Below are 16592 nucleotides of genomic sequence, written 5' to 3' on the forward strand. Positions count from 1 at the left end.
TAAATTAAATGAGGCAGCAGCCATCTTTGAACACCCAGTCCTTTGCTTCAACACACATTTGGATTTCGTTTTACTTGAGGGTAGAACCTTTTGGGCTTAACATTCATTCAACAGGTTGTGCTGGAGCACTTGAGTGGACATTTTCCATTTCACGTCACTTTAAATCCCAGCATTCGAAGTACAGTCATGTGCATATTGGTCTTCATCAATCCTCTAAACAGTCAGCCATTTTGGACGAGGACAAGCTGGCGGACATTTTCTACAGCCACAACGACAGCCCTGACCAACAATACCCATCCTACATCTCAATTCTCCACCCATATTCTATGGATCCAGCACCTAGGATTGCCATTTGATGAAAACCTCAAAAACAAAGGACTGACTATCAAAATATATACATTTAATTAAATATTGGAATTAATTCAATATTGGCATTAGGAGGATTTCTCATCACAGCAGGGATTAACTGGTTTTCGGGGCAGGTGTGTGAAGACTCAGAGGGCCTGGATTTTAGGACAAAGAGGTGGAGAATATGGGATACAATACGCTGAGGCTGCATAGCTCTTATAAAAGAAGCCACAACTGTGCAACTGCTGCAAATGAGTAGCAAGTAGAGCCATTTAAACAAAGTGTTTGACCAGACTTTATTATAGGCGCCATGTTGTTGCCCATTCTGTAAAGCCAATAAGTGTTGGCTGCAGTGCAAATATGTAGCAATCCCCTCCATAATATCGCTATGCTGAGATATTCAACATTCTAAAGAGCAGCCGACATAGAATCACCTTAGTAACACCTATGGAGCAGGGTTGTTGGGCTAACATGGCTGCCACTGAAAACTGGAATCCAAGCACTTTCAATCAATGGCTTTGGAAGCAACAGCACAATTTCGGCTAAACAAACACACTCGAGGCCAACCAAGCTAAAGAGGCCATGTTTAATGGACCACACCTTGCAGCCGCCAGCCTATAACAGCAATACGCACAAATGCAAACACCACAGCCTTGGATAGCAAACACACCATCTTGGAAAAATCAACATCCATCTAAAACGCTCGCTATCAACTCTGAGTCGCTCGTTCGGAAACTCACAAAATGCTCCACTTGAATAGAAGTGAATTATCAGTGATAATGCAAGGGAGGTTTAAGTAGGTAAGGATAAGGTGCACGGACAGCTGGTGAAACCTTTACCTTAATAAGTTTAGCTTTACTTATTGAGCTAGAAGGTGCTTCATGGTCACAAAACTAACCGTTTTCAACCGAGTCAAGAAACCTCACTATTCAAATGATTAATATATTACATGCTAGTGTGTGATCTTAATAATTTTTATAAAAAGGCAGGAGCAAAAGAGATGATATAAATTTTAATGTATGTAGTAACATCCATTATAGGGCTATTCTATAAGATTTGCTGGGATGAGCTAGAAGTGTGCAATACTAACAATACTTTTCATTGTACTGACTGCCAGGAATTATACATATTGTTATTGTCCAGCAAAAAACTATATATTTTTTGCCTCTCTCGTTCCTCCCATTCCCCAATTTAGTCATTATGCAAATTCCCTTCCTGGTCATTGTGTGCATTGCCCCACTGTCGGTCAGGAGAGGGTGTAGACCCTCCTCCGATACATGTGGAGTCACCAGCCAATTATTTTCACCTGGCAGAAAGGAGTTTCACTGGGAGAACAAACGCGTGCAGAGGTTCACTCTATTTCCCCCAGATCCCCTCCCCGCTGAACAGGCGCCCCGACCGACCAGTAGGAGTCGCTGTTTGCAATGACCAGGACTCATACCCCACCGGCTTCCCACCCATGAACACTGCCAATTGTGTTCGTAGGGACGACTGACCAAGCCGGAGGTACTGCCGACAGCTGGATTCGACCCCAGAGTCTCTGCAGTGGTAGGCGAGTGCTTAGACCTCTATGCTACCGAGCCGCCACAAAAACCTTGTATCTCTAACTAAAAGGCTGATTTATACTAGGGCGCTCGACACTTTTGACAACTGTCGCTCATCATAAATATGTGTCAACATTTTCTTTCATGTTGCACACTTCCAGAATTCATCATGTCAGACATGGACATTGTAATGCATCCATTATATGGTTTTGTCCCAGGTGAAGTATTTCCTGCATATTAGAGACAACATCACCGGTCAATAACAATGATGCAACATTTGAGATAGTGGGGTTTTGCTGGACACAAACAGTATATGCCAATACTTCTATATAATTCTGCCTACGCTTATAGTTTACACAACATTCATTCATACATTAGCATTGGGTGACAGGTAAGTTAGTACACTATACCAATAGTTCTAGTATATGTAGTCTATTAGTTCCAGTAGCACTGAGTGGCAGGGAGCAGGTCTATAGTTTCAGTACTAAGGGGTCACAGCCAGGCAGTACACTATGCTAATAGCGCTAATAAAATTTACCCAGCTCAAGCCTCAACCTTTTTTTCCTTGATCCTCCAATCACAACTGTTGCTTTCAACAGCTGCAATTGGGGTAACAAGAAAAGAGGGTGGGGTTTGAGATAGGTAAATTGGCTGGCAGGATGAGTAATATGCGCCAAGTAGTTCCAGTACCATTAGAGTGTTGTTCAGGGCTTTTCTCTGCAGCGAGAGGGAGAGACAGTGAGTCCAGTTCAGTCAAGGAAGGCTGTAGCAAAGCAGCAGTTAGTAAGGCGGCAAGCCAAGATCACTTCAGAGCAGGAGACCACATAGACCCTCATACCGACAAGACAGGGCTGTATCCCAAGATGCAGACTTCTTAGTATGGAAAAACAGAGGCACTAAGAGTAGACCTATCCAGTTGGATACACTGGATACACAAGTATGAATCTTGGAACTTGTTGTGCCCAGATACATACTTTTATTTTAGAGTGGTCCTATAACTCATAATGTGTACTTACTTAGTAGGGTAAAGTAAGATCATGTATATCCAGTTACACACCTTACAAGTCATTATACTACTTAGGTAAGAAAACAGTGGGTAAGTAAGGAAGGGTAGACCTGTCTGTCTATCAGTGGGCTATATACAGTAGTCTCTGGATAGCTGGCCTGTGTTCAGTTCAATCAATTCAAAAGGTGATTGTTCTTCAAAGTTTAAATTTTTTTTTTTTTACTGTGGTCACATAAAGCATAGTAATAAATTAACTAAGAATTTAAAAGAATTTGCAGTTAAGAATATTGCCAGCATTTTCCATTTACAGTTTGAATTGACTGAAGTGAACTGACCCACACCTAGCTAGACAGGAGGCACTGGCCTAACAGTTAAAGGAATACTACAGAGTCAGATTCGGCTCTTTGTCACAGTATATCGACTCTTCAGTAAGAGAAAAAATTATTCAAGGACAAATGTATAACCTTTTCCCCATAATGTGACAAGTCTCTGGCAAAAAACATATTATAAAAAAAATAGGTAAATTTAAAATGTTTTACCCAATCTTCCATGACATTTGACAGAAAAACACAACACTAAATAAAAGATAAATTAAGAACAAACTGCCTTAGGTCAAGTTAGAAGCTAGATCGCAACTCTTTGCAAATGCTAACACAGCCACAGCTAAAACAACCAAAACACAGACAATACTGAGACTGTAGCAAAGTAGCTACCACATAGATAAAAATAACAGCTAGCAGCTACATCTAATCGAATATAAGCTAGCAGTCTTAGCTCAAAGATGCTGCTAGCAGATCAGCTAACAGAAGGCTAACGGAAAAGCTAACCACTAGAAGCCGACAGCTAGTGCCAACCAGTAAAGCCTCTCCAAGTGGAGACAGGAATAAGAACACACATGGACCTAATAGTATCTGAAATCATCTCAAATATAATTTACATTTCCTTTCCATTGCACTTGGATGAATGCCTACTTTTTAAAAGTAAACTACTCAGCATCAGTGTTTGGGCTTATGTAATAATATTATTCTAAGTAACAAAGAAATATATAACATGTTATGTTTTTTTTATTGGGTAATATTATTACAGTTACTACCTTGATGCATGTTACGTTACTTGTCCCAATTTGCCCATTGGAAATTAAAAAAGGCATTATGAAACAATGAACTAGGCTATGTTACCGGACGTGGGATATCATTCCCTGCTAGTTTGCGAGCAGGCATAGGAGAACTTGGGTGGCTTCTGTTAGCTTCACAGTCATACATTTACATTACATTTAGTCATTAACTCAATGGAGGCCAAATCCGAGATAAGTCGGGTTAACTCGCCATGCGTTGGGCGCGTCGTTTATTCCTTTATTCGATATTTTTATTAATTATTCATCCAGGGACCTTGGTCTTACTATAGGGAATGAGTCTGAGGTCGCCAAAGTGCAATATCAGCCGCATCCAGCTAGACGGCGGTATCGAGCACCCTTTGTAACCTTGTATCTTGGCCTGTGTAATGGCCAAATGTCTGGTTTCATTTTTCCTTGTCGGGCGAGGGGAGCGGTTCTCCCGGTTCCATTGAAGTGCGTCAAATATCCCCGATCCATATGTTGTGGTGGGTTATGCCGTCGACCAAATAGACATTGGATGTACCAGATGGCGATCAAACAATTGGAATATTATTTTTGGAATACTCCCGATCACAGGTAAGGACGATCTGACGTCAATTTTAGCTTGATCCTGCAATGCTTTTATACCGATCGGGCTGATAAGCGTTTTTAGTGTTCAATACGAATGCCGTTACTGTCAATCAAATAATCAGAAACTACCCCCCCCCCCCCCCTTCATGCATTCATGATGGAACATAATACCTATGATATACAGTAGATTTGATTTCGGAATAATAGCGTGTACAGGCAAGAAACGGCAACGTCTATAGTGGAATTGACATATAAGGCTATAACTCAGCTCTCAGCATTTCATGAATTACCCTAGACCGCTCTAAAACCATACTTATATTCACCACGGTATAACACGGGAACGTATGGATGGAAAAATTCATTCTTTTTCACATAATTTGAACGATAGATAGGTGATGTCAAATGGCCATAGTATTGTATCCATAGCTATAATATAGAATATAGTTATAGCTCTACAAACAAGGTGACTCACTCCTATCGTTTAAAGCGCGGCCTAGCTACAGCAGGCCCCGACTAATAGCTGGCACTGATGAGTTAAGCTGTGACATTTAGTCATGGCATTAGTGCTCGATTTTTTACAATATCTATTGTGGTTTCTATAATAGTATAAGTTGATTTTTTATGTTATGTTCTGTGTTTATTATTTTTGTTATTGCTAATGTCATTGTTATTATTGTGGTATTGTGAGGTCTTGTTATTGTTACTGTATTGTGTATAAATATAAACATTTAAAAAAAACATTTGATAAAAAAATTATCTATTCAATGCCTTGTTTTGATTCTTAAATATTGTTAAGATTGATCAAATGAACAAACAATTGTTTCTATATAGCCTTATGAAAGTAACGCTTACAAAAGTCACATAACGAGTAGTATAATAGCATAATCAAACTACATTTAATTGAGTAATAAGTAATATGTATATATATACTGTAGGACATTTTGTAATGCAACATAATCAAACTACATTCAACTGAGAGTAATAAGTAGTAATTCCCCAAAACTGCTCAACATAATAATGCATCATGTAACTGGTCAATTCAAGGGCCTTTTTTCTTTTCTTCTTTTGAGTTTAGAGATTAGAGTTACTAGGAGCATCCAAAGAGCGCAGACCATGTTCTGGGTTAAAATCTGACTTGTGAGCTTTGACCCATGTTACCACCACCAGCTCTCTTCTATCTTTCATTTCCATTCTCCACTGTATATCGTTACCTTTAAATAAATAAATTAGGCAAGGGTGGGAAATTAGCACCACACACACCTGCCTGGTTAATTTGGGCTGGTGGCTGCCTGGTAAGTTTGTCCAATTCCACAAGCCACTTGGCAGTCTATGCAAGCTTGCCCCCCCCCCCGCCCCCACACACACACACTCTGAATTAGATAATAGAGGCATTCAAACAGCAGCAACGGACCTGAACGAGACTATACTACAGAGGGGATTTCAGATAGTATTATCCTCAGGTGTTCTGAGTCAGACCGGTAGAAGGGAGAGGAGGTTCCTATGGGTTATTAATTCTCCTCACCCAGCTTGTCGGAGGAGGTGATAATGTCAGTGGGGGCGCATGAGTCCAGATCGGCGTCCATGATGCCAAGAGGGTCCAACTGGGCCACATGATGCCCTCGGATCTACAAAGAATACAATAATAGAGGGCCCACCGAGGACGAGATGGAAGGAGGGTGGAGGAGGAGGAGGAACGGGAGGGTGGATACCAGTGTAAAGGAGAGAGGAGAGGAGGGGGGAAGATGACACAAGGAGGTAGGAACAACAGTAGAGCCCGCCGAGAGGACACAGGGTGGAGATGGGAGGGAGGGTGAAGGAAGGGAGGAGATGGATGGAGGAGCAGAAGGATAAGAGACAATAGGGATGAGGAGTTGGAGAAAGAGAGGACAGAGAAACAGTACAGAGCCCACCCAGAAGGAGGGGGTGGAGAGAGGAGATGAGGACGGGTTGAAGGAAGAAGGAAAGGGATGTGGTGATGGATGGAGAGAGAGGGAGGGAGGGAGGGATGGTGGAGAGAAGATGGAGAGATATAGGATGAAGGGAGAAGAGAGCAATAGATGGGAGAAGAGGGAGAAAGAAAAGGGTGGAGCGGAATGAAAAGAGAGAACCAACAGAGGAGGAAGAGGAGGGAGGTAAGAGGGGGAAGAGTTTGTTGGGGGATTTGTAACGTCCAAGAGGAGATGGTTGGAGACCAGATGGGAGGGACACCAGTGTCAAACAAAGACAGGCAGACAAAGAGGGAAAAGGGGAGAGTGGACCAAAAAAATTAAGAAGTAAAGGAGAGGAGAGCATGTAGGAAGTGGGTGGGAAGCGGTGGAGGTGGGACGCCAGTGAGAGCAAAAGATTTGACGAAAAGAGAAAGATTTGACAAGGAGAGGGAGGAGAGGAAGGGAGGGAAAAAGCAACATTAACACCACAAGCTGAAGCTCACTGTGCGTTTTTAGTTTAGCATTTCTCACCAACATCCTGGAAGCCTATATTGACGGGAGCATCATCAAAATTCACACAGCTGATGCCTAGAGGGTCCAGGCGGGCATTATGATGCCCCATCACCTGGAGACGATAGGGACACAGGGAGGAGTCCACCACAGGGGGGGGGGGAGTTAACAAAATAACACATAATAATGTAGTAAAGTACAATAGACATTGGGGATCCACCAGAGGAAACGTTAACATAGTAACATATTATAAAACACACATACATATATATATATATAGTGTTTGCGCTAGGATTTTTTTTAGGGGGGTGGTAGGCTCCCAAAACGACTACGTTTTCGCGGGGCACACGTGTCACGGATACGTGGTGTCAACAGTGTCGTCATAGACGCGCGCAGTAAGGTGGTTGTTAGTATCAGTGCATTTCTCTACACTGAGCTGAAATGAAACGATTGCACATAAATTAGGTAAATAAATAACAATATTTATTTACAAATACAATATTTATTTACAACACATGAATTAACTTATTTACAATTATACATACAGTAGTGACAACACGCATATGAACTATTTACAATACAGGGAGGCACATACAACACTCATAATTATTTACAACCAGTGTCGGAGCGAGCGCACTCAAGTTGTTAGGAAATTCTGAGGGCTCAGAGTGCACACTGGACACTCTGACCAAAGAGTCAGTTTATCAGAGCGGAGCAGATTTTCAGAGGGAATTTATTAACTCACATAGGGCCCTATGAAATCTGTTTTTATCTTTTCCTGTTTTCGGATATGAATTTTCCTGTTTTTGGATTTCTGTTTTTAATTTTCCCGTTTTTGGATTTCTGATTTTATATTTTTTCCTTTGGATTCAACAAACTTTAATAACAGTACATCTGTACGGAAGCGTATTGCTGCCACACCAGGGAAAAAAAATCTGTATCACGTTATAACATAAAGGTTTCACATTATAACGTGATAACTTCTAGTTTTAACATAAAACGTTTCACGTTATAACGTGTTATTACATGGCGTTTTAACATTCGCCAAAATGCTTGATTGTGATTGGTCAATAGCGCTCGGTTGCCCCTGACAGCGGTCAGTTATTTCTCGATAACTGACCGGTCATGGGCAACGCGCAATAATGACCGCTGATACGGGTAACAGAGCGCTATTGACCAATCACAATCAAGCATTTTGATCGCAGTCACGAAAGCTGCTCAGCATATGCACAGCTGCACTCATCAGTGCAATCAGACCACACACCTGCCGGCTGCCGGCGATGACAGAGGAGCCACAGAACAACTGCGTCTGCATTTGATCTCGTCTCGTCGATGGTGTAAAATGAATTAGGTATATTGTTAGTAAGTTAGCCATGTAATAAGCGGGATAATGTATAGCTATACTCGGTCATTGTCACAAAATAATTGACCTTCACTGCGTTTATAACACCTCGGCTACGCCTCGGTGTTCCAGAACTCCGTGTCGGTCAATTATTATGCGACAATGACCGAGTATAGCTATACATTATCCCGCTTATTACATGGCTAACTTACTAACAATATACCTAATGCATTTTACACCATCGACAAGACGAGATCAAATCCCTTACATAACGTGAAACCTTTATGTTATAACGTGAAACATTTTATGTTAAAACAAGAAGTTATCACGTTATAACGTGAAACCTTTATGTTACAACGTGATAAGAAGTTATCACGTTATAACGTGAAACGTTTTATGTTAAAACAAGAAGTTATCACGTTCTAACGTGAAACGGTTTATGTTAAAACAAGAAGTTATCACGTTATAACGTGAAACCTTTATGTTATAACGTGATACGGATATTTTTATTTTTTTCTGGTGTGGCAGCAATACCCCGCTTCCGTACATCTGCAAACAGTTTCAGTGTAGTTCAATGTTCAGTGCCAGTTAGGTTTATGAGATTTATTTTTTCCAATTCAGTTCAGTTCAACTGCCAGTGCAGTGCAATAACTAAATAATAATGAAATAGTTAAATAATACAAAATAATAATTTGTTAAAAGAAATCAGAAAAAAACTGTCAAATGTAATTTATTTCAAAATTCAAAGAGATGTCATTTAAAGGTTCATGCTTCTCCCCATCTCTGGCTGACATCACCATTGTGATACATGATGGTTAGGCCTTTGTGTTTTCCTCAGTGAGGGATTCTCTTTTGTCGGTCAGCAGCGTTTTGTACTTGCTGAAGCTTCTCTCTGTATAATAATTTTTTAAGTTTAAATATCAACATTATCTGGCCATTCTCAGTAAATAGTAAATATTATCAAACTTGCCAAAGACCAGAGTTGGGACGTACACGCGCACACACACACAGAAAGGGAGAATGGCTTATATGAACTCTATCCAGTTCATATATCAACTTATATCAACTATCCAGTTCGTTTTTATAGTGTAACGTTTGGCTACTTGAAGGAGAGAGAGAGAGAGCGACTGAGACTTGTTACGCGCAACGCTAGTCTCGGAATGGATTTGGTCGCTTTTTTCTGCGTCTCCGTAGACCGTGCCGCACGACCGTTTTAAAGTCTTAGTGAAGATTGATTTATATGAACACCGATTTATGTATAATTTAGCTAGCTCGCCAACGTTACTGTGATTAAAGCAAACTTTAATAAAAAAAAATTAATTCTTTTTTATTTTTATTATTATAGTTTTTTCTGGAGGGGCAGGACGTCCCGTTGGCGGGACAGGCCGCCCCGCCAAGGCAATGGTAGGGGAAACACTGATATATACACATATATATATGTGTGTGTGTGTGATTTTGTAGGTATGATTCTGTAGACATGACTGTATGCAGAATGCTGTAGATGGGATACTAGTGGAGAAAGTGAAACCTGTGATCACAATAGTCACTCATATCTTCTCATTGGCCTCTAACCTTTTGTGAATCAAACAGTGAAATTAAACTATTCACACTTTTTCTAGGGACCCCCTGGAACACAATTAGGGATACACCAATATGAATATTTTGTCAGATACAGACAGATATTAACATTTCTGTTATGGGCGATAACCAATATTACCGATGTCGATATGATCTGTATAAGACAGGTTTCTATGATAATTGAATTTTGTACATACAAACACTGTGAAATTGAAAATTAAATATCTTTATATCTCTAAAACATTTGGAAAATAGATTTATCACATGGCTTCTTCTGATCAAGTTACATGGCCACCATAGAAAAAAGATAAATAATCATCAGTTGTTCATATTGGGCCGATACAGATAGATGGGGAAAAAATCTGATACAGATATATCGTGCATCCCTAGTCACAATCCCTGCCAGACTGTTTTTAGACCATTAGTTTCCATTCAAATCTTGACTCGTATCGGCTGAAAGTGCCTAGTCACTGGCTATCGGAACATTTTCTCTCCCTGGAGATATGACTGTGGTTATCATTCAGAGCAATGGTTACACATTACTTACCTGAAAACATGGTTATGAAACAGGAACACACTATTATCACAGTAACACAACTATAAAATAGATCATTATCATGTATATGGCAAAGATAATGCTCGAGTGAATTATAAAAAAAAACAACAAAACAACGACTACATCCTTATCATGTCTACGGTAAAGATAATGAGTCCCGTGGTGCATGTACAGTATATATATCTGACCTGGTAGGCCCTGATGAGTGACTGGACAGCCAGATGATCCTCCACTAGCTTCTCCACGTTGGGTTGAGCCCCCACCAGTGACTGGACCTGAGGAGCCAGGCCCAACGGGCTCTGGTAGGCCGCGCCTGGGGGGGCTCCCGCATTGGCATTACGGAAGAACACGTCCCAAGACTAGAGAGGGGAGAGAGAGACAGAAGGTGAAGAGAATGTGAGATTACTTTAATGCCCTCACTTTCTTTTCTCTTGTAGGACATATTTTATACATTAGTCATTTAAAAGCATACAACATTACATAATAATCCTTAACACACGCCAGACCCGATGATAATCGGGTTAACTCGCCGACGCTTGGGCGCCAAACCAGAGTATAGTCGGGTTTTTATCGTTATTTCTTTTATTCGATATTTTCATTCATTACAGGCACACGGACATCTGGGTTAACATGGGAACGAGAATGCAAAAGTGCAATACCGGCCGCATCCACCCAGGTGGCAGTATCGAGCACCCTTTGAAACATTATATCTTGGCCTGTGGGTCGATCAGAAGTCTCCGGTCGGATTTATTTTGTCGGGCAAGGGGGGCGGTCATAGCGGTCGGAATGAGAAGCGTGAATTACTCCCGGTGCATGATGTGTGGCGGATTATGTTGGCGACACGATCAACACCAATACTGGGACTCTCGATCAGATAATTGGAATATTCTTTTTGGGGTACATCCTAGTGAAGGTAAGGCCTATATGGTATCAATCCTGCTGTGATCCAACCATGATTTCACTTCGATCACAATATATGTGTGTATTTTACTCCACAACATGTACCGTTGGTGACGATCAAAGCATAAAAAAAGTACGCCCCCCCCCCCCCCCCCCACCCTTTCATGCATTCATGATGAAACATAATACCGATAATATAGATGTGATTTCAACAGAAGAAATGTGTACAGGCGAGAAATGGCAAAGTTTTTAGTGATTGCACGTATTGCTGCATAGCGTCGTTTTCTGGGATTATTCTAAAACTATAGTCATATTCACCACGGTATAAAACGGGAATGTATGGATGAAAAAATAATTTCTTTAACGCATATTGAACGATAGATTGTCGATGTCAAATGAGCCATAGTATTGTATCCATAGCTATAATAGAATAGTTATAGCCCTGCAAACACCGCCACATATTCCTATATTTTAGAGCGTCGCGCTTTTAACAACACATCACGCATATCGCTGTGGCGTCCAAAGTGTTAAGAAAGCAATGATACTGGCATCAGACAATAAAAGAAGAGGAGAGAGGGAGAGGATGGGGAGAAGGGAGTAGAGAGAAAGCGAGGGGCAAGGGAGAGCGGGTAAAATGATGGAGGGGTGGAATGGGAAAGGTGAGAGAGGGACACAACAATAGAGTGTAGAGAGGAGTGTGTGGAGAGAATGATTATCGATTATCGTTCATCTTAAAACGATAATATAGCATCGCCTCTTCTGTTTTTTGTAGTCATTAATCAATAAGCAGCAGCCCACAACAATATCGGACAGGGACACCAACACAAATAGATTTCCTAAACTGACAAAACTAAATAAACAGCCCAGTGTGTTTTGCATTCATAGTCTTTTCCGCTGAGGACTGTTTATAACACACCCCAGCCATCATCACCACAAATCTAAAAACTAGGGCTGGGTATCGCCACCGATTTCCCAAAACTATTCGATTCCGATTCACAAGGTCCCGATTCTATTCGATTTCCGATTCAATGGTTCAAGGAACCCTCTAACATGTTGCATTGTTAAAAATATCAATGTTTACATTGAATTGACTCAGGCAGTTACATGAATGTACTTTTTATTGGAACATTGTAGGGCTGGACGGTCTGAAATGTATATCACGGTATAATTTGAAGCATAGACGATAACGGTATATATCACAGTATATTAATTTATCTTAAAATGAATTAATGAATCACCAGCCCCGGAGCTGTGAGCTGGATTCGCCTGTTCGAATCCAGCTCACAGCTCCGGGGTTGTCACCAGCTTGGCTGGCCGTCTGCACTAATACAATTGGCTGTATTAGAGGGTGGGAGAAGCTGGCGGGGTGGGTCCGGGTCGTTGTAAACAGCGACTCCTACAGTTCGGTCGGGGCGCCTGCTAAGCGCGGATAGGACTCGAGGGGGATAGTGTGGTCCTCCCACACGCTACGCCCTCTCGATGAGAATCCGCGCTGCCAGGTGAAAAGAAGCGGTGATTGGCTGGACGTGTGTCGGAGGAAGCACGTGGTAGCCTCCACTCTCCCAGATGATCTGACTGTGGGGGGTAAGTGCGCAGCGACCAGGAAGGGACTGGGAATTGGCATACGACTAACATTGGGATGGGAGAAAATCGGAGGAAAAATGGAGGGGGAAAAAGACCAATAAAAAAGAAAAGAAAAAATGAATTAATGAAAAAGTTTTTTTTGAACATGTATTCTTGATATTCCTTCAAACAAATCACGGTATCTAGCTCCGTCAAACAGAAAAATAAAAACAAAAAATAAATTTAAAACAATAAAAAAATAAACATTCAAAAAAGGAATTATAAACAAAAAGTCAAGAGCAACGTATTTTGTTAGCAGACATGTCCAAAAAAGGAGTAGAGGGAAGCTAAGCTTATAGATCCCTACCCCCTTACATTTACATTTGTTCTTCCATTAATTTTACTAGTTATAACATAATTTAGTATAATACAATATAGAATATACTTTTACTTATAGTACAAAAAGAAAAAAAAACTTGATTCACATGACAGGAGTCATGTCTATATAAATGCTTCTGAAGGGGTAAACAGTGATATGGCAGCTATTACTGTACTCTTGTATTACTAGGACATATTTCACATTTTAAGAAAATGTATTGTGCAAAACTGCAATAGAAAAATGCAAAACCTTTTCTCAAGTTACTTCCATCTCTGAAAACACTTTATGAAATACAATCAAATCAAGCGGCACAAAGTGAAAATAAAAACTACAGCAGGACAGGAGGTTTCTTTCCCTCAAACAACTCAAACACAATACAACTCCAACATAACTTAACTTTAGTGTACATGTTTGACAACGTAGAGAGAGAGAACGTGATGTAATAGTAGGGCTGGGCGATATGGCCAAAAACGTTATCGCGATAAAATTATAAAATTATTTTCATATAACTCGATATCGATAATTATCGTCGATATAATGTCTGTCAAGTTTAATTAACTTATTATGCCCAGCGCCGATGGACGGGCTATTAATAGACTTGTTTTTCTGCTGCGAATGTCTCGAGTTGATGTCGTCATCAGTCCACGCACGTTAGCAGTTAGCCAGAGCGAGCAGTGTATCCCATGACAAAGTACTAAATATCCCTAAAATACTCTGTTCCGCCCCAATACATTGCAACGACGTCCACCGTATACCACACACTACTATAACCGTGGCATCAGAATTCACGCCACACACATACTCGGCACGTAAATATATAAAATAGCGCTGTGCAAGCTAATTATCCTAGCGAGCCAAACGATACAATTGCGCAGTGCAAGCTAATTATCCTAGCGAGCCATATTGCCAAAGTACTAAATGTAAATATCCCTAAAATACTCTGTTCCGCCCCAATACATTGCAACGACGTCCACTGTATACCACACACTACTATAACCGTGGCATCAGAATTCACGCCACACACATACTCCGCACGTAAATATATAAAATAGCGCCGTGCAAGCTAATTAGCCTAGCCAGCCTTGTTGTTGAGTCCTACCTCCGGGTCTCCTTCCGCTGTCAGCCATCTCCTTCACTGATTGGTTGTTAGTGCGTGTGCTCATATCCAAGCTTGGAAAATCGATATATCGAAACTTTGCGACCACGTTTCATGTTTATTTCGAGGAAATTATTTATCGCGATAGTTATCGTTATCGTTTTATCGCCCAGCCCTAGCTGAACGCATGGCGGGCAATAACGAGTCAACAGTTTTTGTATTTTTCTGACATGGGGGCTCAACAATAAATGACAATCAGAAATGTCAAGTTGCATGTTGTTATTCTAACCAGCTTAGTTCTGTTGCATTTCCAATTTATTTATTTAAATTATAAATTTATCAGGGAATCGATAAGGGAATCGCTAAAGAATCGGATCGATAAGCAGAATCGATAATGGAATCGTATCGATAAAATCGTATCAATTCCCATCCCTAGTTAGCGCTGACCACGGCATGGATAATCGATTTTTCAGCCCGCTTCTCTAGCGTGCATAAGTACACATATACTATCGATAATCTAGCGTTTATTTGAAAACGATTCATAAATCAGCCGAAAAATTACAACGTGTTTTGTGTATTCCAGTAAAGGCCGATTATCGCGGAATTTCTCTGGAATTACTAGACATCTCCAAAACTATACTCGTATTCAAAACGGTACAAAACGGAAATGTACCAATGAAAAAACAATCCATTTCGTACATGTTGACTGCAAGCAAGTCATTGATAAGCGAGGGGTGTTTTAGACCCCCATAGCCATAATTGAAGATATAGTTTAAGCGTTCGCAAATTTCCCCATCCCCCCATTGACTTCCTTATTGGCACGCTAGCCCTAATATGGTCAAAGGGGCGTGGCTCTGAATGAGTTAATACTGGAATGCCCAATTGTAACCCTTAACTTAAACAAACCAATGGGGGACTGTATTACAGCTACTACAAGGAGAATTTTCAACTAAATAATATCATTGTCAGATTGGTTGTGATACCTTGGTATAATTACAGTAAACAAATGAGACCATTACAATTGGTATCATAATTGTCAATATAAGACCACATTTCCCATAAGCCCTGTCGCTTCCTGTTATTTGTTTAGAGAAGGAGAGGGTGAACAGCCTTTCTAACCTGTGAATGTGGAATTACTGTTGATGAAGCACTTAGCAGCACTGACATTAAAGCTGCCATGTCAGCTACCAAATGTTACAGCTAATGACAGTGTTAATCAAAGATCACGGCTGTAACGCAACTGCTCCTCGGTCCCTCCCTTTGGTCTCCTCCCAGCTGTGTCCCGTTAGCTATCAGGTGTTCCCATTTGTAATCCATTCCCTTGTGTGTGTGTGTGTGTGTGTGTGTGTGTGTGTGTATATATTAGGGATGCACCGATCCGATATTGGTATCGGCCGCTGATATCAGTAAAATAGCTGGATCGGGTATCGGTAAAAAAATATATATAGGATTTTTTTAATAACTTTTTTTTAATAATAAATAAAATAAGAAATAACCATTCAGTACATTTATATCTATGTGTTAATTTGTTACATTTAGTTTCACTAAGTTAGGAAAGTAATGTTTTAAGTCAAGCCTGATGTTGCCTTGCACAAAAGAATGATCCCAGTCTCTTCCACACAGTGACAGTGAGGCATAGTTTATTAATTGAAAATGAAGTTGATTTTGTCTTTGTTTACAACTAATCAAAAACACACTTGTGATCCTTTACAATTCTTAAAAAAATATATATATTTTAATATAAAAAAAGAATGGATAATTTCTCTTTTTTCTTTTTACTTTTTTGGAAAAAAGTATATATATATAAGATATATTGAAATTTGAAATGTATTAGAAGGATAAACCCCTTGAGATATGCTATCTCGTTTTCGAGGGGGTCCTTAAATATATTTAAATCTGTCCGTATTAGACTGTAGCTAAGTTTTCATTCACTCATCAATTGAATTTCAAGTTAATTATTTAAAGTTTACAAAAACATGAATGCGAATTGTGGCGGTGCGAATAAATGCAAATTCATGCGAAATAAAAACATGCTGCTGTAAAAACACACTTGCTAAAATATTGGTATGTACTATATTGGCTACAGTGGTTGGTTGGCGAAACATCTCGTGTCAGCAAGACCACTGTTCACCGGTGTGTTTACGCCGTGTGCAATGCC

At 40.3% G+C, this 16592-nt stretch overlaps 1 protein-coding gene across 1 annotated transcript in view; it reads right to left on the reverse strand.

Moving 5' to 3' along the window:
• ogdha (oxoglutarate dehydrogenase a) overlaps positions 1-16592 on the reverse strand; it is an 86153-nt gene that overhangs the window by 48389 nt on the left and 21172 nt on the right. The window contains exons 3-4 of the mRNA XM_084331043.1: positions 10685-10855; positions 6105-6207 (exon numbers count right to left, since the gene is read on the reverse strand). Of these exons, the coding sequence (XP_084187169.1) occupies positions 6105-6207; positions 10685-10855 (274 nt within the window). The remainder of the gene's footprint in view (positions 1-6104; positions 6208-10684; positions 10856-16592) is intronic.

This window comes from Notolepis coatsorum, assembly GCF_963971535.1.
Source record: "Notolepis coatsorum genome assembly, chromosome: 1".
NCBI lineage: Eukaryota > Metazoa > Chordata > Actinopteri > Aulopiformes > Paralepididae > Notolepis > Notolepis coatsorum.